This window comes from Meriones unguiculatus, chromosome 7, assembly GCF_030254825.1.
Source record: "Meriones unguiculatus strain TT.TT164.6M chromosome 7, Bangor_MerUng_6.1, whole genome shotgun sequence".
Taxonomy (NCBI): domain Eukaryota; kingdom Metazoa; phylum Chordata; class Mammalia; order Rodentia; family Muridae; genus Meriones; species Meriones unguiculatus.
Genome location: NC_083355.1, coordinates 115,308,315 through 115,328,959, shown reverse-complemented (window position 1 = coordinate 115,328,959; position 20,645 = coordinate 115,308,315). Strand labels below are relative to the sequence as shown.

Sequence of the window (20,645 nt, the reverse complement as noted above, 5' to 3'; positions counted from 1 at the left end):
TTAACATTCTTTGAGCCTGTTGAAAAGGGGAAAAAGTTAACTTTTGAATGGGAGGATGTGTGTGTTTCAAATTAACAGACACAGGACGGGTTATCAGAAGGCATGATTCCATCATGAATACTGAATAGCATTTCATAAAGGAACAGAGGTCTAGATGAGGTGGTGTACACATTTGACCCCAGCACAGAGCTCCTTCTACTTCAAGAGCTGAGATTAATGTGATCGCTGCCATGCCTAGCTTCAAAAGAATTTTTAATTTTTATTTAATTTAATTTTATTTTTTGAGACAGGGTTTCTCTGTGTAGCCCTGGCTGTCCTGGAACTCGATCTGTAGACCAGGCTGGCCTCAAACTCAGTGATCTACCTGCTTCTGTCTCCCAATTGCTGGGATTAAAGTCCTGCACCACCACTGCCTGGCTCAAAATAATTTTTAAAGTATTTTAAAAGGTTTCTGTGCCTGTGTTTGGGTGAGTGAATACCACTTGTGTGCAAGTGCCAATGGAGGCCAGAAGGTACCGACTCCCTGGTTGTCAGTGTCTTGACACAGGTGCTAGGAACAGAACAGCTTAGCCACTCAGCCATCTCCAAAGTCCCAAATAACTTTGATACTGCACTGCTTTTTATTTTTTTTTTCCTTTATTTTTGTTTTGAGAAAGGTTTTCTCTGTATAGCCTTGGCTGTCCTGAAACTCCCTCTGTAGACCAGGCTGGCCTCACTTCCTGCCTTTGCCTCCAGAGTGCTGGGATTAAAGGTGCAGGCCAGGACAGCCGGCTTGCAGTGTGGTATTCTGAACCCCGCAAATGTGTGTGTTGAAGGTAGCAATCTAGCTATTCCTCCTGCTGTTACACAGCACTCACCCGCAAGAGAGTCCAGTTACTGGAGAATCAAAGCCTCGAGAGGACGACAGCTGCTTCTTTCTACCCTCGCCAGAAGAGCCCGTCCTTCAGCCGGTCCTCTTCCGTGTTTGCTACTACAGAAAACTCATGCTTTTCTGTGAAAAAAACCCCACAGTCCTAAGGACTGGGACAGAGCTTAGAGGCCTAGCTTCATGCCCAGCTCTGAAAATGAAAACAGAAACAACGATTCTCTTCTCCTTGGGCTGATCTTGTCACTGCTTAATTCCTGCTGTATCCACCCCACGGCTCTGTGCAGACAGCCACGTTCACAAGAGGGAAAATGCCCCACCCCCACCCGTGGGAGGTAAGCTTGAGATCCAATCTCAACGCCCAGCTCCACTCCCGGCTGTGTCCCTGGGTCTAACCAAGCACCAAGAACTTACATCCAAGACACGATGATGCAGGCACCAATTCGGAGCGCCAGGAGTCCATTTCTTTTCATTTTGTTTGTAATAACAACAGTCCTACTTATTACAGGAGCTCCATAGCTCTTACTGCATCTTAAGCCTTTACTAAGACGGTGAACTTTGTGGTCTTGAGCTGTTGTCTAATTCGGAGTCCAATCATATCTGAGAGAAAGACAGAGCAGCCCGGCGGAGTGGCCTATGCCTGTAATCTTAGCTCTCAGGCGTGGAGGCAGGGGGAGCTTGTTTAGGTGAGCCTGTGCCACGGAAAGCAAAATGCAAAACACACCCTGTACCCACAAAGGAGCTGAAGGGTGATGAGTCTAGAAAACTGGTTTTTGTTAAACACCCCTGACCGGCCCAGAGACTAGGGAATTCCTTGAGAGGTTTGTCCACTGGCGCCTGCCTCCAAATGCAGAACCAAGAGGCAGGCAGGGGCAAGCGAAGGCTTCTAGACTGGTGGGCAGTCTCTGAAAACAACGCAACGCTCCTTGGCTGGCCCAGAGGGGACCGCCCAGCACTGGCAGTCGGCTTGCGGTAAACTCCCGCGGAAGGCGTGGCCCTGACCTGCACTTGCAGCATCAAGAACTCCATGAACACCGAGACCATCCTGGTCTTCACTGAGTAGCACCACCGGAGGAGCTTGGGAAACGTCCCGGATGACCAGTGCTGGGTAAGAGAGTTTTGAACGCTTAACCTATGATGTCCTATGCAAGTGACTGGTGCAGCAGGCGACAAGGAGCAGCAGTAAGTGGCTTAAATTTTCAAAACGCATGCACTTTCTTCTTTAAGAAAAAGAATCACCAGCTCTGGCCCGTACGGGGATCGAACCCGCGACCTTGGCGTTATTAGCACCACGCTCTAACCAACTGAGCTAACCGGCCAGACAGCTGCGAAGTGGCTGCTTTCAGCCTGCCTACAAGCATTTTTAAACGCCCTGCGCCCAGCCGCCCGACTCCTCCTCCTCCTCCCTCTCTCTCTCTCCCACGCTCCCGGCTCGCTGCTACGCGCTCCCGCCTCCAGAGTTCCTCGACCAGAAGAAAACCCTGACACCCACAAGCTCCAGAGAAGGAGGTCTCCCACAGAGAACCTTCTCCAGGGAGAGTACCAGTTGCCTGTCCAAGGCCTGACTCCACAGAAAGGCGGCTTTCCGATACTCCAGGCCAGAGCCGCGAAAATCTTCGCAGCGAGACACGCAGTGCACCAACGCCTTTAGCAGGGCTACATCAAACCCAGCAGCTGCTGGGACCCTGGCTTCCTGCCCGTGACTCTCAAGCAAGCAAGCTCTTTCTTTCTTTCTTTCTTTCTTTCTTTCTTTCTTTCTTTCTTTCTTTCTTTCTTTCTTTCTTTCTTTCTTTCTTTCTTTTTCTTTCTTCCTTCTTCTTTCCTCCTTCCTTCCTTCTTTCTTCTTTCTTTTTTCTTTCTTCCTTCCTTCCTTCCTTTCTTTCTTTTCTCTCTTTCTCTCTTTCTCTCTCTCTTCTTTCTTACCTTTTTCTTTTTCAAGGTCTGATTATTTTTTTGTTACTCTTAAAGATTTATTTTTGCCTGGACTCAGACCCAGAAGTAGAAGCTCTCGACGTAAACAGCCCACATCTCTTGGCAATAAGTTCCTGGATTTTTCTTTGGCTTCCTTCATGTTCTTAGCTATTCTGCAGCAGCCCCCTCCTCGTTTTCTCGGCGCCTGTGGGAAGCTTGCGTTCACGGTCCACCTCAGTGTCTGCCAGCCGGTGTTGGGAAGGGGAGGCTCAGCTTGGTCTCCACACGCTTAGCCTATCTAGCAACTCACCTGCCTCGGCTTCCCGAATACAGAGATTACAAGCACGGGCCACCACGCTGGCTCCAAAATGCCGTCAGCAATCGTTCTTGAGTACAGTAATGCCCGGAATGAACAAGACAAGCTTTTCTCAGAAACAAAACAAACAAAAGACTGAGCCCCCCACCCCCGGCAGTTTAGTGTAAGTTTGGACAGTATCATACAGTAAAATGGTAACTGCTTTGTATCTGGCAACCCCTTGGCCAGGATAGTACCTCTTTACAGACTCCCCTAAAACCACAGAGAGGTGGCTCACTGTCGGGCAGAGGCAAGTTCCAGACAGACCCTGTCTTTGCAAGCCAGTAAATAACTAACCTGCGCGAGGTGGGGCTCTCCCGCCTGTAACCACAGCGTTTGCGAAGTAGACACCGGGAGACGAAGGGGGAGGGTCAGGAGTTCACGGTGGCGCAGGCGAGGTCCAGGCCACGTGACTCTTGTGCTCCCTTTACCCCAGATTTCAGAAAGACTCCGAAAGTCACCGACGGCAGGTTCCCAACGCCCCTCTTTGCAATCTGCTTACAGCGTCCCTGCTCCATCTCCTGGGATTTATGGGGTGACTCTTCTCCCACCATCACGTCTGGCACTCCAGAAGGCCGCAGTCAAGCCGACCTCAGCAGATGCCGCGAGTTCTAGCTCACTTTCCCAAGGGAAGGGTCGGAACTGGCAGGGGAAACCCACTTAGCGAAAGGGACGCCACCAGCCGCGGTGACTAATAATGAGCGCTAGGGAGCACCCGAGACCTACGAAACTCAGAAGCCAGGAAGCTAAATAAATGGGGTCTAAAATTTTCTTAAAGGTGTGGATGCATGTCTTTATTTGCTCTTCCTTCCTTCCTTCCTTCCTTCCTTCCTTCCTTCCTTCCTTCCTTCCTTCCTTCCTTCCTTCCTTCCTTCCTTCTCCTTCCTTCCTTCTTCTTTCCTCTTTCTCTCTTTTTTTCTCTGGCTATTCTGGACTCACTCTCTAGACTAGGCTGGTCTCGAACTCACAGAGATCCACCTGCCTCTGCCTCCCTAACCGCAAAGGTATGTGTGACACCAGTGCTCAGCTATTTGCAGCATTTTAAATAGACCTGTTCCTGATTTTTCATTTGTCCCCTTTTTTGAGATAGAGACCATACAACCCAGTAGCCTAATGGTTCCTCCTGTTCCCATCTCCCAGTGGCTGGCAGTACAGGCAGTCACTACCAAGGCTGACTCTATGCTGCTGCGCTGGGGAACCCGGGGCTTCTTCCAGGCTAAGCAAACTACCAAGTGAGCGCACCCCTAGCCACATAGTTCTTTCTGGTGGAGCTTTTTGTGTTGCCCTGTGTTTCATTGCTTAGTTTTCTCTATGAGAGTCATGGATTGATGAATCCTTCTTGAAACAGTCAAATACATGAGACCAGAGAGCAGTGTGTTGGTTTGTGTTTGTCGCTCTGAGCTGAAGATTTCCCTCCAGAGCTTCTTGCTGTCATCTGGGTTGGCTGTTTTCCGTGCCATGGCCCAGCTCATCTCCCCAACCTTCATCCTCCTGTTTTGAATCCTTTCCTCCTGGCCTGTGTTGGTTCTCTTTCCTCCAAGCCCCAGGGGTTCACCTTGCTCACTCACCTTTCATTTGGATTCTGGATGTCCATTATCTGTCGGCAGCTCCTGGAAAGGGTTGAATCCTCCTTGTGTGTGATCACATTTTGCTTCTGCCCTCAGATCAGTAAGTGGAGACCTCTAGAATAGAGACTGAAAGTCACTCAGCAATTGGAAGCCACAGTGCTCTGTCTTTCAAGGCCCATGAAATGTTCAATGTCATGCCAGAATCCATCTTTGGGAGACAGCAGCCTTTCTCCTTAATGCTTTAAGGACTTGTCACCACCCTCCCGCTTCGTCGTGATCTTCCTGCTGGTGTGACTCTTTTGATGTAGAGAGCCCACATGCACACTGCCCGTAGAGGCGCTGAGCAGGCCTTCACCAGATATCTGGAATGCTAAGCCCGCTGTGCTAAGTGTTCCTCGGGACTCTGGATTTGAAAACATGCTGTACATTCTGCAAGCACATCTAGTGAAGGATATGTGTTGGGGCTGGAGAGGAGTCAGATTAAGAGCTGGTGCTGCCCTTGCAAAGGACAGGAGTCCAAGTTCCAGCAATGACCTGCAGCTCCAGATTCCAGGGATGTGATGCCTCTGGCTTCCTCAGGCTCCTGCACTCATGTTTGCAGACAGAGACATACACTTAGCTAAAAATAAGATAAATCTTTAAAAGACATTTGTAAGCCAGGTGCGGTGGCACACACCTCTGATCCCAGCACTCAGGAGCAGAGGCAGGTGCATCTCTGTGAGTTCAAGGCCAGTCTGGTCTACAAAGAAAGTCCAGGACAGCCAAGGCTACACAGAGAAACCCTGTCTCGAAAAACCAAATAAATAAATAAATGAAGTTTGTGCTAGCTTTTTTTTATATATATATATATATATATATATATATACACACATACATATATGAGGTAAATTGTTTCACCTATTGAAAAAGCAATAATCAGCTGGCCAGCAGCTCTGAAGATCAGTTGAGCACCACAGTTTGTTGACTGCCCAGCCTTGTGCTTCTGTAGGTCTGTCTCGAGGCTGTCACACTGGGAGCTACTACAGCAGGGACAGAATCCATTTTTGGGAGACAGCAGCCTTTCTCCTTAACGCTTTAAGGACTTGTCACCACCCTCCCACTTCGTCGTGAGGTGACTCCTGCTTCCATATCAGAAGGTCTGAATACTGCAACTGTGGAAAGAGCCACATTACAGGAAAACCGAAGTGGTCAAGGACGTAGCTGGAACTATGTAGACCAGGCTGGCCTTGAACGCCCAGAGATCCACCTGCCTCCACGGCCACCCCCACTGGGACTAAAGGCACAAACATCTCGCTGTGTGGTAGAGAGTCCATAACTGCCTTAATCTCTATCTCTTTTGCTTTTTCTGGAGCTCTAGTCCTCAGAGTGCTCAGAGTTGGTTCTCTTGGCTTTATTCTCTCTGATGGCCCATGCCTCTAAGTGGCTAGTGGGCCCACTCAGGGCCTTGCACACAGTAAACCTGTGTTCAACCCCTGGGTTATAGCTCTGTCCACACCTTCCTCTTCTATCTTTCTTTTTACATTTTAAAATTCTGATGTAAGGCCCTGGACACAAGGAGGGAAGCACATTTTCCTTATAGAAACTGAACTCCTGCTTGTTAACTCTGGGGAGGGGGGGGGCACAAGTGGAAAACAAAAAGGGAAATCAGAATTTAAATGTTTCATTGCACATGTGTGATATCAAAACTGTTAGACAAAAAAAAAAAAAAAAAAAAAAAAAAGACAGTCGAACAGCAGGGTTTTTCAGATGTTGCTTATAATTTGCTAAAACAAATCCGTTGTTCCAGGGATCAGTCTGAAGCACATCCTCCATAAAATGTGTACATGTTGGAACCCTTTTTGCAGTTTCTCCTGGATGTAGCGGGAGCACAGGGAGTCGGGCGCCGTGGTCTGGTGTCTGAGTTCAGGGGCCACCAGTAGGTGACCTTGACAAACCCCTTTGCCATTCTGGGACTCTAACAACAGCACATATGGTTTCTACGGCCCAAGTCAGCGAAGCATTTCTCCCATCTACCTGTCAATGGATCCTCAACAACCGCTTCAAATCAGGCTTGTCCCTAGACAGGAATGACAGAGAGGTGATGTTTCCTGGTTGTTGGACAAACATTTATTGAGCAGTCGCGGTGGGGGTAGACCCTGTCAGGCCTCAGGCAACAGCCAGCGAAGGAATTGGTGGAACACTGTGGGGGCTTGGGGGCGGGGAGTGAGGAGGGGATACGGCATCTGATCTAGTCTTCACTGCGACCACTTGAGGTAATGGATCTTGTCTACACTGCTTTTCATTTTACCCCATGCCTGCAACAGTGCTTGTAGCAAAAGAAATGTTTGCTGAATTAAAAAGTAAGACTTAACAAATTACATAGCAGTCGCTATAAACCAGGCTGGGCAGATGCTCAACTGTAGATGTTGGCAAGAACAGTTAAAGCTCAAGGACATTGCTCTCGAATCAGGTGGCACATTGCTACATTCTCAGGAGGGCTGCGAAGAGGCAGCCTGCCAAGGTCGCCTACTCACCAAGGTAAGAAACTGTACTTAAATTTAAAGCAGGAGAGGGGTTGCTTAGCGACCAAACTGAGGAGGCAGGTCGCGCTGCGCATGCGTAAACGGGCGGCGGGCGCCCTCTCGCGCATGCGTGGGCGGTGGCCCAGGCGCTCCTCCTCCTCCTCCTCCCCCCTAAGGTCTGGTGGTTGCTAGGGCGACAGGAACACAATATGGCAGCCAGGTCCTAACGCTCTTCAGCCAGGGACCACCGCGAAGGTCCTCGAGCCGGAAGCCGCCTCAGGAAAGCAGAAGGCCGGTACCACAGTCTCCGCTTTTCTTTTCGGCCGACCGGGGCGTGTCGCCGTCATCCGAGTTCAGGATGAAGAGTGAGTGGGGCCGGGGAGGGCCGAGGGTCCCGGGGCCTGCGGGGCGGCGCGTCCGGCTCCGGCACCTTGGGTCAGGCGATTGTGCGGGAGTTTGGGGAGTTGAGTGTGGTTTCATTCGTTCACTCACTCATTCATTCATTCGTTCGTTCGTTCGTTAGATCGCACCCAACAGTCTCAAGCATTCGGCTGTGGGCTCCGAGCGCTCCCGGCCCTGCTCCCGGGGTGGCCCCCGGCCCGGCCCTGCTCCCGGCGTGGCCCCCGGCCCCTGGGGGACGGCGGCTGAGACGCGTTGGAGAGGGAAGCCGGGCCGAGTGCTTCCCACTGGGCTTAGGCAGTGGTGTCTGTGAAGCGTCCTTTCAGGGAATGGAAAACGGTCGCTTTGAAGTTGGTTAAACGAGGCAATCCTTCCAGAAAACAGAAGGGCCGGAAAAACTGGCTTATTGCCGGGCTTGTGGGTAACCTAGGATCCGAACGGACTGCTAGCCCGGTTGATTCTCTTGGGACCGCCGTTTGGTTTTCGAAGCTGTGCCGTCATGACTGCCTTTTGTAGTTGTAGCCAGAAGTGCAGAAAGATGACGGCTCCTCTTGCTGTGAAGATCGGAGTCTGTTAGCTGGAGTTATGCTATTAAATTTACACTGTCTTAGTTGCTGTGCCGCAATTTCTATGTTCCATTCATTACATAACATTTTAAAAACAAGTCATCTCATTTACTCTTTATAAGGCGCATTCGTTTCTTCTCTCCGATAGTGCTTATAAGGTTATCATTTCGTCTTCAGGTGTTTTCCTTTAGGGCAGGCTGGCCCTGAACTAGAATGTAGCTAAGCCTGGCTTTGAACTTGTGATCCTCCCACCTCCATCTTCCAAGCTGTGCTACCATGTTCAGCATGTTTGCGTTTTCCTTGATGCCTCAGAAAGCTGCAATCAGAATACACAGCCTACACAAATCTTGACGCGTTTGCTTATTAGTGCACACTCAGACATACATGCTACTCAGAATTCATCATTTCCTCTCCAAGTATTTCGTCGTCAGATGTGCACAAGAGTTAGAAGGGTAGGTGCATATTTCTGTATCTTTCATCGTTTTGTCTTATTTTTGTGTACTCGTGTTGCTCTGGTATTCTTGTTTAATTGACATACGTATTTGTTGTTTTTTTGTTTGTTTGTTTGTTTGTTTGTTGTGTGTGTGTGTGTGTGTTTTCACTGAGCTCCTGGTAGACATAATGACATTTCCACCACTATTGATTCAGGAAGTATCTACTTAGGCCCCAGGGACTTGAAGCTAGGGAGACAGCTCACAGGGTTCTGTCCCCTCTGCCCCACCAGGAAGCCAGAGGCAGTCGCCCTGTCAGTCCTCCCAGTACTCTGACAGGGACATGGGAGGTGGAGACAGGAGGACCCCTGGCAGCTCAGGGGCCAGCCGGCCCCTCTGAGGCAGAAAATGAGGATGGGTACCCGAGGTTGTCTCTGATCTCCACATGCACACCATGGCACGCATGTGCCTGTGAACACTCACCCCCACACAGGACAAGGACATTCTCCTACACAGTCAACAGTCACACTATCACCACATACTAATACACACATTACCCATGCACAAACATATTTAGGAAATGAACACCTCAGCACAACTCCTCTGTTCTTTAATACACAGTCCCTATTTCTGTCTTTCCTCAGTAATGTCCATTACAGTTTTTTTTCTAGGATCCAATCAGCATCACAAATTATATCTTTGTGTTAGATTTCTTTGATTTCCAATTTGGATTCATCTAGTGGTTTTCTTATGGTTAATTAAGTAGTTTAATTAAGTACTGTGAAAAGAACTTTTGTTCTCTTGCTTCAGTTGTTGTCTCTGAGGCTTATTACCTATCTGCTAACCCAGGACTAGTCCCGGAAGCTTCTAGCCCCTTACAATCTACCTCGGCCTAGAATGTCTTCAGCCTCTGAGACTTACTGCTGAATAAGCTCACCCCTTCTTGTTCTCACTCAGCTTTGGGCTCATTCAATTCAGCTGTTCCTGCTCAAACTCCTCTCCCAACTAATCTATTCAATCTGGCTTTTATCTTGGCATCTAAATTGCTCTGCTTGGCCTCAAACTTAACTCCAGCAATATCTTCTAATCTTCTGGTTCCTTCTTATTCTCTGGCTCATTTTGTCTTCACCTGAGTTCTCTCTCTCTGCAACCTGTTTCTATGTTCCTGTAAAACTGTCTCTTCCCTCTCTCATTGCCCCTCAAGTAGCTTCCCTTTCCTCTCTCTCTTCTTATGAGAATTGGGCATATCCTATTCTGTCAAGTCTTCCTCTGATTCGTCACTGTTTCTGCCACTCAATTAGATAACTCTTTCAAACATGGATGTTCCTACTACAAACTAACTTTACTTTCATTGTTTGGGATTAAGGGTATGTACCACCATGCCTGGACCTAACGTTTTCTTTACCTGATGCTTGCTCTATACCAGGTCTTGAACTCAGATCTGCTTGCCTCTCTGTCTCCTGGTTAAAGGCTTGTTTGTATTCTACCCAGATCACACGGACCTAGAAGGTCTTTGGATGTGACGTCTTGCCCAGCAGCCATGTTCTGAATTGAAATTCCTCTACAAAATACCCTTGTACAGAGCATGGCAGGTGATGTGCCTCTGTCAGTCTTCCTTTCCAGAGGGCCTGGTGTCAGCTTATTACGGTATTACTGGTTAGGAGAGATGGTTTGGTTATCCTGTTTCTCTGCCTTTGCCTCTTAGATCCTTTGTGCGCTCTAGTCTCTACAGGCAACCACTCTGTGTTCTCTTTATGTTGTATGTGTATCTATCTCTCATACTCATTTTATTTTGAATTTTTCTGCTTTTAGTTTGTTGTTTTTGAGACAGCCCTGGCTGTCCTATGTAGACCAAACTAGCCTCAAAGTTGGGGCAATCCTTCTTTTTCTTTCTTCCAAGTACTGGAAATACAGTCTTGTGTCACTATATTCTTCCCTTTAAGAAAGATTAGTGTGGGCTGGGGGGTGGGGGCCCACACCTTCATTCCCAGCACTCAGAGGCAGAGGCAGTTGAATTTCTGCGAATTGGAGGCCAGCCTGTTCTATATAGCAAGTTCCAGGCCAGCCAAAGCTACTAGAGAGTCACTGCCTCAAAAAACAGAGTCTGATGCAGTAGTGTGTACCTACAATCCCAGCATGCCCACGGGGGATGGGTCAGATAGGAGATTCCCAAAGAGCGTGCAGGTCATGCATATGCAGTGGTGAACACAGGAGACCATGCCACAAACTACGGAGAAGGCAAGGACCAACACTAGAGGTGCTTCTCACCTCACTCTGGCACCCTGTCCCTCTCTTTCTCCCCACCTCAAGTCCTCTCCTTCCCTCCCCCTCTCTCTAGAATCTTCTCTCCCTTCCTCCTCTTTCTCTCTCTGTCACACACTCCCACACACCATTTACACTTAAAAAAAGAAAAAACAAAAACTCAGAAAAGTTAAAAACAGTCACATCATAAAAAAACAAATCATACATGCAAAGATTAATTTTAAAAAATTTAAATTATATATTTGAGTGTTTTGCTTGTATGTATGTCTGCATATCATGTGTATTCAGTGCCTGGAGGGCCAAAACAGGAATCCTTTAGATTTATGGGCCACCATATAGGTCTTGGGAACCAGATCCCATTCCTTTGCACGAGAAACTAGTACTCTTACCCACTGAGCCATCTCTCCAACTCTATTTTATTTTGACCTTTCAAGACAAGGTTTCTCTGTCTTGGCTGCCCTGTAAATTACTCGAGGCTGGCCTCAACCTCAAGGAGACCCGCCTGCGCCTGCCCCTCAAAAGCCGGCATGAAAGGTGTGCGCCACCACTGCCTGGCCTGTCTAAACTTTTTAATGGATTATTTAGATATACCTTAGAAACAAAAGCAAAACTATACATACTGAAAGGTAATAATGATTTTTTATTCTATCAGAGATTTTTTTTTTTTTTTAAAGAAGAAAACAAGTTTTTCAGTGCAGTCTGAAAAAAGCAGCTGGCATGGCAGTAGACGTGCCTGCTCCTCAGGACGATTTGTAGACTGTCCACTGTCACGGCAATGAGGCCAAGCAAGCTCTGTCTTAACTGTCAGTGCTTTCATAGAGGTTGAGGGCACCTCCAGTCTTCCTTTTCCATTTTCTTCCTAGTGTGCACACAACACTAGCTTTGTAATAAAGTCAACCAGTACATTTTCAGCTACGTCCTCCGTACTTGACATGCTTGGTCCTGCTTACCATTCCGAAAGCATGTGGGTTTCTGTATGCATCTACACATTTGTAAAATGTTTTCTTGGGTGTTGCAGGTTTCCCAGTGCCATGCATTCCTAGTAGCAGATTGTCTGGGTTAGTGGATGTGTTTTAAATTTAAATGGTTATCAGCTTTTGAATAACTTTGTGTCCTTTTGTGTTTTTTGCCATGTTGGTAATTCAGGTCACAACATTGCTTACTACAGGAAATAATTAATTGGGTACAGCTCTTTGCTGAAGTCCTGGTCTGGTTTCAGTAGGGTGGTTTGAACTACTTAATCTCCCAAAAAGGTTTGAACGGTGGACTTGCTCTTTCCTGTAAAGTCCAGCCTTACTGCTCAGTTAGCTCCGCCAGCCCTCCCACCCTGCTGTGTGGCTGGCTGCGCAGACGGGTGTGGCCTGCCCTCCAGTTCACAGCGGTTCTGCGGAAAGCACACCTGACCTCCACTTTTCAAATTCCACACACACAGATTTAAATTAACAAGAGTGAATGAATTTTAATTAGTCCAGGTGGACTCCTCTGTCTTCCATGGTCTACTTTTCTGATCTTGACTCTCTCTTGTGTTTCTCTCCCTAGATGGCTGATTATTCCCATTAGCATGGGACAGGACTTTTATTACAAGTAGCTCAGCTCCGTACCCTCCTTCCTAACTTTGCCTTGTGCCTTCCATGCAGGCTGTGCTTTTTGGGTGACTTTGAAGGCCTGTGAAATAGGCCAGATTCCCTTGGTGAGAAAGGTGCTTTTGCTGGGTGCTTTCCCATAGGGTTTCTTTTGCTTTTTCTTCTACCTGTCATTCTTGTTTTATACTCTAGACTATGTCTGCCAGCAGAGCCAGAGGGAAACAAGTGACCCTTTATCTTCCTCAGTTTGTTGAACCAGCCCAATTTGTTGCTGGTTCAGTGTCTGGAGCCAGCGAGGGTGCTGGCTCACTCTGAGTTTGTGTACTTAACCATCTTAAAGTTCACGGTTGACCTCTTTTTTTTTTTTTTTTTCATTTTCAGAGCAAGCCTGCTTTATTTACTTGTGATGAAACACACTTTGAATTTCTTTTTTTTTTTTTAATTTTATTTTTTTTATCAGTTACATTTTATTAACTCTGTATCCCAGCCGTGTCCCGATCCCTCATTCCCTCCCAGTCCCTCCCTCCCTCCCTCATCTCCACCGTGCCCCTTTCCAAGTCCACTGATAGGGGGAACCTCCTCCCCATTCATCTGATCCTGTTTTATCAGGTATCTTCAGGACTGGCTGCAAAGCCCTCCTCTGTGGCCTAACAGGACTGCTCCTCCCTTCGGGGGTGGGGAGACCAAAGAGCACACTTTGAATTTCTAGTGTCAGATTCCTCCTCCTAAAGTTGAGCTCTCCTCCATAGCCTGCCTGCCCACAGATAACCTTTGTTCATTGACCTTACCTTTAAGATAGTTCATTTTATTTTCTGTTGGTACTTAAAATACCCATCTTTATGAATTTAAAATACCCATCTTTACGAACATCTAAAATAATACATTCATTGTGGGCATTGAACAACAGAGAAAAGGGAAAGGAAGAAGATTAAAGTTGTCTTTATTCCTGCTTGGATGTAAATATAAAATATTAGGTTTGTGCATTCAGTTTCCTCTTATGCACAAGTATGTATGTTCATTGTCATTTTTTATTTCACTTGACACCATGTCTGCACATTTTCCCACATTTCCAATTATTAGTTGAAAGTACAGTTAGCAAAATACAATGTTTCCATTTATGGCTGTCCCATAATACCTCCTTAATATTAGGATATGCTCTTGATATAGGTTTCTAGTCTAGGCTTGCTGTTGTGACCTGTGACAGCTATCTTTGTCTCTAAATGTTCATCTCTTGGGATGTCTCCTGGGAGCTGAAGTGTGGACTCTATGCAGCACCTTTCTCCTACCTGAGCAAGCATTGTGTGCTTACTGTGGAAAGCTCACACAGGGCGGAAATGAGTCAGCAGAATACAAAAGCTGGTTGTACCTCCTTGTCTCCAGGAAGTATAGCTACCGGAAGTGGGGATGTCTCTGGGATGCTCCTGTTCACGATCATGTTGGTTTCCTCCTCAGTTGGCATGCCCTAAATTGAATGCATACATTTATTGGACACCCTAGCAGATGTCCAACCCCTTCTCTTACATTTGATTTGTTCAAAAATAAATCCCAAGGCTGGGAGTGGTGGTGCACTCCTACAATACTGGCACTTGGGGAGGCACAGGCAGGTGGATCTCTGTGAGTTCAAGACCAGCCTGGTCTATAAATCTAGTCTAGGACAGTCAGGGCTTGTTACACAGAGAAAACCCTGTCTTGGCGAACCTAACCCAAAACAAAGCAAAACAAAATTTAAGCCACCAAAGCCATATATATTCAGTCCCAGGGGATCCAACAGTCTCTTCTGGCCTTTGTGGGCACCAGGCAAGCATACAGTGAATACACATACAGACAGACAAAACACCCTTACATATAATATAAAATTATTTAAACACACCTGTAATCCCAGCACTCGGGAAGCAGAGACAAGTGGATCTCTGAGTTCCAGAACAGTCTAGGAGTAAGTTCAGGATGACCAGGGCTACACAGAGAAATCCTGTCTCAAAAAAACCAAACCAAGGGGCTGGAGAGATGGCTCAGAGGTTAAGAGCACTGGCTATTCTTCCAAAGGTTCTGAGTTCAATTCCCAGCAACCACCTGGTGGCTCACAACCAGCTATAGTGAGATCTGGTGTCCTCTTCTGGTGTGCAGGTGTACATGCAGACAGAATATTGTATATGTAATAAATAAATGAAATCTTAAAAAAAAACCCAAACAATTATTTAAACAAAACAAAAAGCAGCAACAACAAGAATTTCAAGCTGGGCCTCATGGTGCACACTTTTAATACCAGCACTCAGGAGGCAGAGGCAGGCAGATAGATCTCTGTGAATTTGAGGCCAGCCTGGTCTACAGAGTGAATTCCAAGACAGTCAGGGCTCCACAGAGAAACTGCCTCAGAGAAACACAGAAGGATGCGAGCATGAGTGATAAGAATTCAGGGTTGCCCAGGCCAAGGCTGCTTTGTATGGATGCAGCCTGGCTCCAAGGATGGCTTAGCCCAGGCCTGAGTCTCTGAGGTTGTTTCCCTCCGTTGCCTCTGCTGTGCCCCCACCTCTCCACCCAGCCTTTCTCCTGGCTTCTCCCTGCTTCTCATTCACAGGAGCTTCCTTGAAGCTCTGTTTCTGGGGTGGTAACTTTCCTCCTGCCATATATGCTCATGTGTATTGTTGGGCTTTGTCTTTTGTGGTACCAAAGATGGAACTCAGGGCCTTCTGCACTAGGTAAGCACTCTCCACTGAGCCATTCCCAGTCATATCCAGCCTGACTCTCCCTGTCACCTTCCCTGTGCCAGTAGGCTGTGGATACTTGGTCCAGGACAGGCAGCAGTCACTGCGGTTAGCCCTTCACCGCCTGCTTGCTGCTGTCTAAAGCAGTGGTGACAGCAGCAAAACCAGGGGCAGCTACTGGCAGCTTTCAGAAGATTACACCGTGTGAGGATGTCAGGAAATGGCTGCACGTGGGCTGGGTGCTCTGTAGGACCAAGGAGGGGGACTTTCAGAAGGCTCAGAAGCTGTGACATCTACCCAGTGCCGCATCCCTTGTCCCACCCCTCCCTCTCCTGCCAGAGCCATTTAGAAGCCTCTCACTTCTGGAGGGGTAGAGTGATAGCATTCCTCCTATCAAGGGAGAGCAAGTACTGTAAGAGCAGGAGGTGTGACTCAAGCGCCAACCAAAGAGCATGCGTTGCCTGGACCTAGGTCCCCTACACGTACATAGTGGATGGGCAGGCTGCTCTTCATGAGGGTCCCCTAGCAATTAGAGTATGGGCTGTCCCTGGCATGGCCCCTGTTGCCCGCTTTTGGATCACTTTCCCTTAGGTGGGCTGCCTTGTTGGGCCTCAGTGGTCGAGCATGCACTTAGTCCTTATGGGACTTAGTGTGCGGGGTTGGGGGAGAGGTGGTTAGTGGTAGGGGATCCTCCTTTTTTTTTTTTTTTTTTTTTTTGAGGAGAAGGGAAGGGGAAAAGGAGAGGAGGGTGGGAGAATGGGACTGGGAGGAGAGGAGGTAGGGGGCTGCTTTTGAAATGTAAAGTGAGTAAATAAATAAATTTAACTAATGATTAAAAAAAAGAGCAGGAGGTGGTGCCTTAGCTCTGGGACTGAGAGGAGCTGGGAGAACTGATCTACAGTGTGTCGTCGTGAAATTATACAGAGACAGAAAGGTTGTCATGGGGAAGTACGTATGAAATGAAATATCTGCATAAATTAAACTATTTCTACTTACAGACTACAAAGCAATTGGCAAGATAGGAGAGGGAACGTTTTCTGAAGTTATGAAGATGCAGAACCTGAGAGACGGAAACTACTATGCATGTAAGCAAATGAAGCAGCACTTCGAAAGGTATGTGAGCAGGCACGCTCTAGACTAGACAGACACAGGCTGAAATCAGTAAGGCATCTAAATGTTCGTGGGAAGCTTATATTCACTTAATAGTGTGTAAGGTGTAACCAGAAATCCGTGGCCAGCTAAGATTCTGGGCTAATGGTTTAATACACTGGGGTTGTCTCTGGTCCAAGTTTGCAGTGTTCCCATGTATACATGCATTGTGAAAGTATGTTATACTTTATAAACAAAACCTCAGTGAAATGTCATAGAGCTCCTTGGAATTTATTTACACGAGTCAGTTAATGTCTTAATATATTGGAAAAATAATCTCCAGATAGGAACAGAGAAATTTATTCTGTGGGAGAGATCAGCTGCTGTTTGTAGAAAGTGAAATTGTATTCTAGAACTGTAGTTTCTTTTGGATGATGCTTCTTTTTTATATAATTTTTATATTATTTATTTTATGTGTAAGAGTGTTTTGCCAGCATGTATGCCTGTGAACCATGTGCATGCAGCACCCATAGAGGCCAGAAGAGGATGTTGGGTCTCCTTGGAGGAGCTAGAGATAGTTATTAGCTGCCATGTGGGTGCTGAGAATTGAGCGTGGCTCCTGGAAGAGCAGTTGGTGCTCTTAACCGCGAAGACATCTCTCCAGGTCCTGGTGGGGTTCTTTTGCTGTGGCTGCATCCCACAGCAGTTTCTCAGTTTCTCAGGGAGCATCACACCGAGTACTCAAAAACAGTTGTGTGTGGAGTCATTGTTGACCTCATTGTAACCAAGAAATGGTGCAATAAGAAGGTTTAAGCCCAATAGTTTTGTTTTTATATCAAAGAAATTTCTATTTTAAACATCCAAAAAAATTCTGAGGAAAATGGGTAACTCCCCCATATTGAAGTGAACCCTCTCTTCTTTTGGTTATTTTATTGTTAGTTTGTTATTGTTGTTTGTTTTTTATTTATTCTACGTGTGTGAGTGTTTGCCTGCATGCATGTATATGTACCACATGCTTGCCTGGTGCCTGCAGAGCTGTCAGAAGAGACTGTCAGACCCCTTGGAACTGGAATTAATGGAGAGTTGTGAACCACCATGTGGGTGCTGGAACCTGAACCCCAGTCCTCTGCAAGAGTAGCAAGTGCTCTTAACCGGCTTTCCAGCCCCTATTATTATTATTGTGTTGTTATTATTACTTTGTTTATGTGTGGGAGCGTTTTGCCTGCATGTATGTCTGTGTTTATGTGTGACTGGTACCTATAGAGACCAGAAGAGAGCATCACGTGTCCTGGAACTGAAGTTACAGATGGTTGTTAACCTCCTAAGTAGCTGTCATTGGCCACCTTTTCATTTGGGAAAATCCTTTTATTTTATTTTATTTCATTTCATTTTATATTTTATTTTATTTTACATATGAGTGTTCTCTCTGCATGTGTGCCTGCATGCCAGAGGAGGGCATCGGATTTGAGTAGAGATGGTTGTGAGCCACCATGTGGTTGCTGGAAATTGAACTCAGGACCTCTGAAGGAGCAGACAGTGCTCTTACATGCTGAGCCATCTCTTCAGCTCCAGGAAAACTCCTCTTTGGAATAAACTAAAAGACTACTAGTGTCCACCAACCAAAGTAAGAATGCCATCAGAGAGCAACTATTGCAGAGGCCCCTTTGCTTTGCTGTAGCCGGCCCACCTGACGTTTACACCAGTGTGCTTATTTTATGTGTATTTCTGTGGGCCTGAGTATATGCATGTGTCATGTGTATGCAGGTGCTCTTGGAGGCCAGAAGAGGGTGTCAGATCCTTTGGAGCTGTAGTTACAGGTGGCTGTGAACCAACCACTTGATACTGGTACTGGGAATTGAACCCAGGTCCTCTGCAAGAACTGCACGTGCTCGGGAAAATATTACTGCATTGGAACATAGTATTTGAGCCAAACTGTATCTATGTTCCCGGGCCATAGTCACTCACATTTGATATCAGACTAGACCGTCTCTTACTCTACTTTGCATTAACAACCTTTACATCCTTGGGATGAGCAGAAAAACAAAGAAGAGGAAGATAATTCTATAAGGTGAATGGGTTCATGTGGTGGTGGGTACTGAACCTGGGGCCTCATGCTTGCTAGACAGGCACTGTACCAACTGAACAGCATTTCCTAATCCCAAGAATTCATATCTTAGCAATTTATGAACATAGTCTACTCATGATAAAAACAGAGAAACAAACAAACAAAAAACACCTTGGCTAGGCCTAGTAGCGCTTGCCTTAATCCTAGCATTCTAGAGGCAGCAGCAGGAGGATCTCTGTGAGTTCTAGGGCAGCCTGGTCTACATACTGAATTCAAGGCCAGCCAGGGCTACATAGTAAGAACCGCTCTCAAATTAATAAGTAAATAAATAAACAAGCAAGCAAAAAAAAAAAAAAAAAAAAAAAGAAAAGAAATAATGAAATGTATGCTGACGAGGATCCAGACAAAAGTGAGCGCTCAGACATTGTTGGTGTTGGTGGGGATGTAAATCAGTCTACTAACTATGGAGACCAGAGTAGAGGTTTCTCGAAAATGAATTAAAAATGGGTTGGGCGGGCTGGAGAGATGGCTCAGTGGTTAAGAGCTCTGACTGCTCTTCCAGAGGTCCTGAGTTCAATTCCCAGCAACCACATGGTGGCTCACAACCATCTATACCTTCTACTGCTCTCTTCTGGCATTAAGGTGTACATAAAGATAGAACATTCGAAATAAATAAATAAAATCTTTAAAAAAAAATGAGTTGGGCATGGTGGTGCACACCTTTAGTTTCAGCACTTGGGAGGCAGAGGCAGGTGGATTTCTGAGTTCAAGGCCAGCCTGGTCTACAAAGCAAGTTCCAGAACATCCAGGGCTACACAAAGAAACTCTGTCTCAAAAAAACAATGAATAAATAAACCACCACCAACAAAAACCCCACAACTAAACTAAAGCTACGTCTACCATCTGACAGTTATACCCTTTCCAGGTGTTTATCGAAGAGCTCCAAGGGAACACATCACAGAGATGCTCACACAGCAGTAGTTTCTGCAGCGCTACTTACAGGAGCTAAGTTAGGGAGTCAGGCTGGGTGTCTGTCAACAGAGAGTGGGTGGAGCTGTAGTTTATAGACATGAGGGATTTTTTTCAGCTATAAAGACCAACAAAGTTCTGTCATTTACAGGAGGAAAATAGATGCAATTGCAGATAATTGTATTAAGCAAATTAAGTTAGTGGCTCAGAAAGACATATCACCCGTTTTTCTCATTTGTGGTTTCTAGATGTATGTAGATACCTTCAATTATGTACATATGTATAACACCAAAATAGAAAAGAAGCTGTCTAGGAGACTGATATGAGGGGAGTAGAGAGCAGGGTGTGGAGGATGGGGGATTACAGTGAGTGCATTATGTGCTTGCATGCAGATCTCCTAAAACACAGCACCACAGACCGAATAATAACAAGAGCCTTGGGGGCTTCTTCCCAGGGACATGGAGGATCAAAGGGCAAGCATCATCCATCAGCACTGCGAATGTGACAAAGAGAGCTTTCACACAGCTCTTCTGTTCCTTCCTTTCACCTTAATTCCTTTATTTACCTTCCTTTCCCCACCAAAAAAATAATCCCGCATGTCCCTTGGAGGATGGTCTGGAGGGGTGGTCTTTGGAATCCCAGGTTTTTGTGTTTTGTTGTTGTTTTGTTTTGTTTTGAGACAGGGTCTCACTGTGTAGCCCTGGTTGGCCTTGATGCACTGTGTAGACCAGGCTGGCCTGCACTGAGAGATATGCCTGCCTTTGCCTCTTGAGTGCTGGGGTTAAAGGCGAATGCCATCACACATGGCTGGAAGCCCAGGATAGCACAGGATAGTATCTAGATTGTGTATAAGGATTCTATGACTAAAGAAGTTCAGAACATGTTAAAGGTAAGCTATTCCCTTTCTTCCTCCTCAGCCTTCTTTTTCTCCTTCCTCCTCCTCCCCCTTCATCTTCTTCTGACAGGGCCTTCTGTTCCCCATAAGTAGCTGAACTCACTATGTAGCTGAGGTTCATCATGAACTCCTGATCCTTCTGCCTCTACATTCCAAGTACTGGGATTGAAGGTTTGCATCATCATACCCACTGTATTCATTTTGTAAGGTTTTGTGGAACTTTTAATAGCAACTTTAAATTCTGGTCTTCTAGGATGGACTAGGGTGGGCTTGTTTCTTAAGTGTTTTGGACATGGAATTTTCTTACAAAACATTTTTCAGGGCCAGTGAAATGGCTCAGCATGGAAAGGTACCTGCTGCCTGCATGATGGCCTGAGTTCACAGGGCGGAAGGAGAGCACTGATTTCTCCAAGTTGACATGTATGTAAAGGAGGTGCATGTACATGTGCTCACACATATAAGCACACACACACACACACACACA

The 20,645-nt window shown here is 46.5% G+C and overlaps 1 protein-coding gene and 1 non-coding gene across 12 annotated transcripts in view; one reads left to right on the top strand and one right to left on the bottom strand.

Annotated features, from left to right (window-relative positions):
- Nucleotides 1-2,110: 2,110 nt before the first annotated feature.
- On the bottom strand, nucleotides 2,111-2,184 carry Trnai-aau (transfer RNA isoleucine (anticodon AAU)). The gene has a single exon. It is a non-coding gene; the product is annotated as a tRNA-Ile (tRNA).
- A 5,138-nt stretch (nucleotides 2,185-7,322) lies between these two features.
- Nucleotides 7,323-20,645, top strand: part of Mok (MOK protein kinase) — a 44,221-nt gene continuing 30,898 nt past the window's right edge. For 4 of the 11 annotated variants that reach the window (XM_060388188.1, XM_060388185.1, XM_021645036.2 and 1 more), the window contains exons 1-2: nucleotides 7,323-7,565; nucleotides 16,142-16,256. In XM_060388188.1, the coding sequence (XP_060244171.1) occupies nucleotides 7,559-7,565; nucleotides 16,142-16,256 (122 nt within the window). In that variant the 5' untranslated portion in view covers nucleotides 7,323-7,558. Of the gene's footprint in view, nucleotides 7,566-16,141; nucleotides 16,257-20,645 lie in introns of those variants that run through there. The other 7 variants (XM_060388189.1, XM_060388186.1, XM_060388198.1 and 4 more) reach the window with 5 other exon arrangements.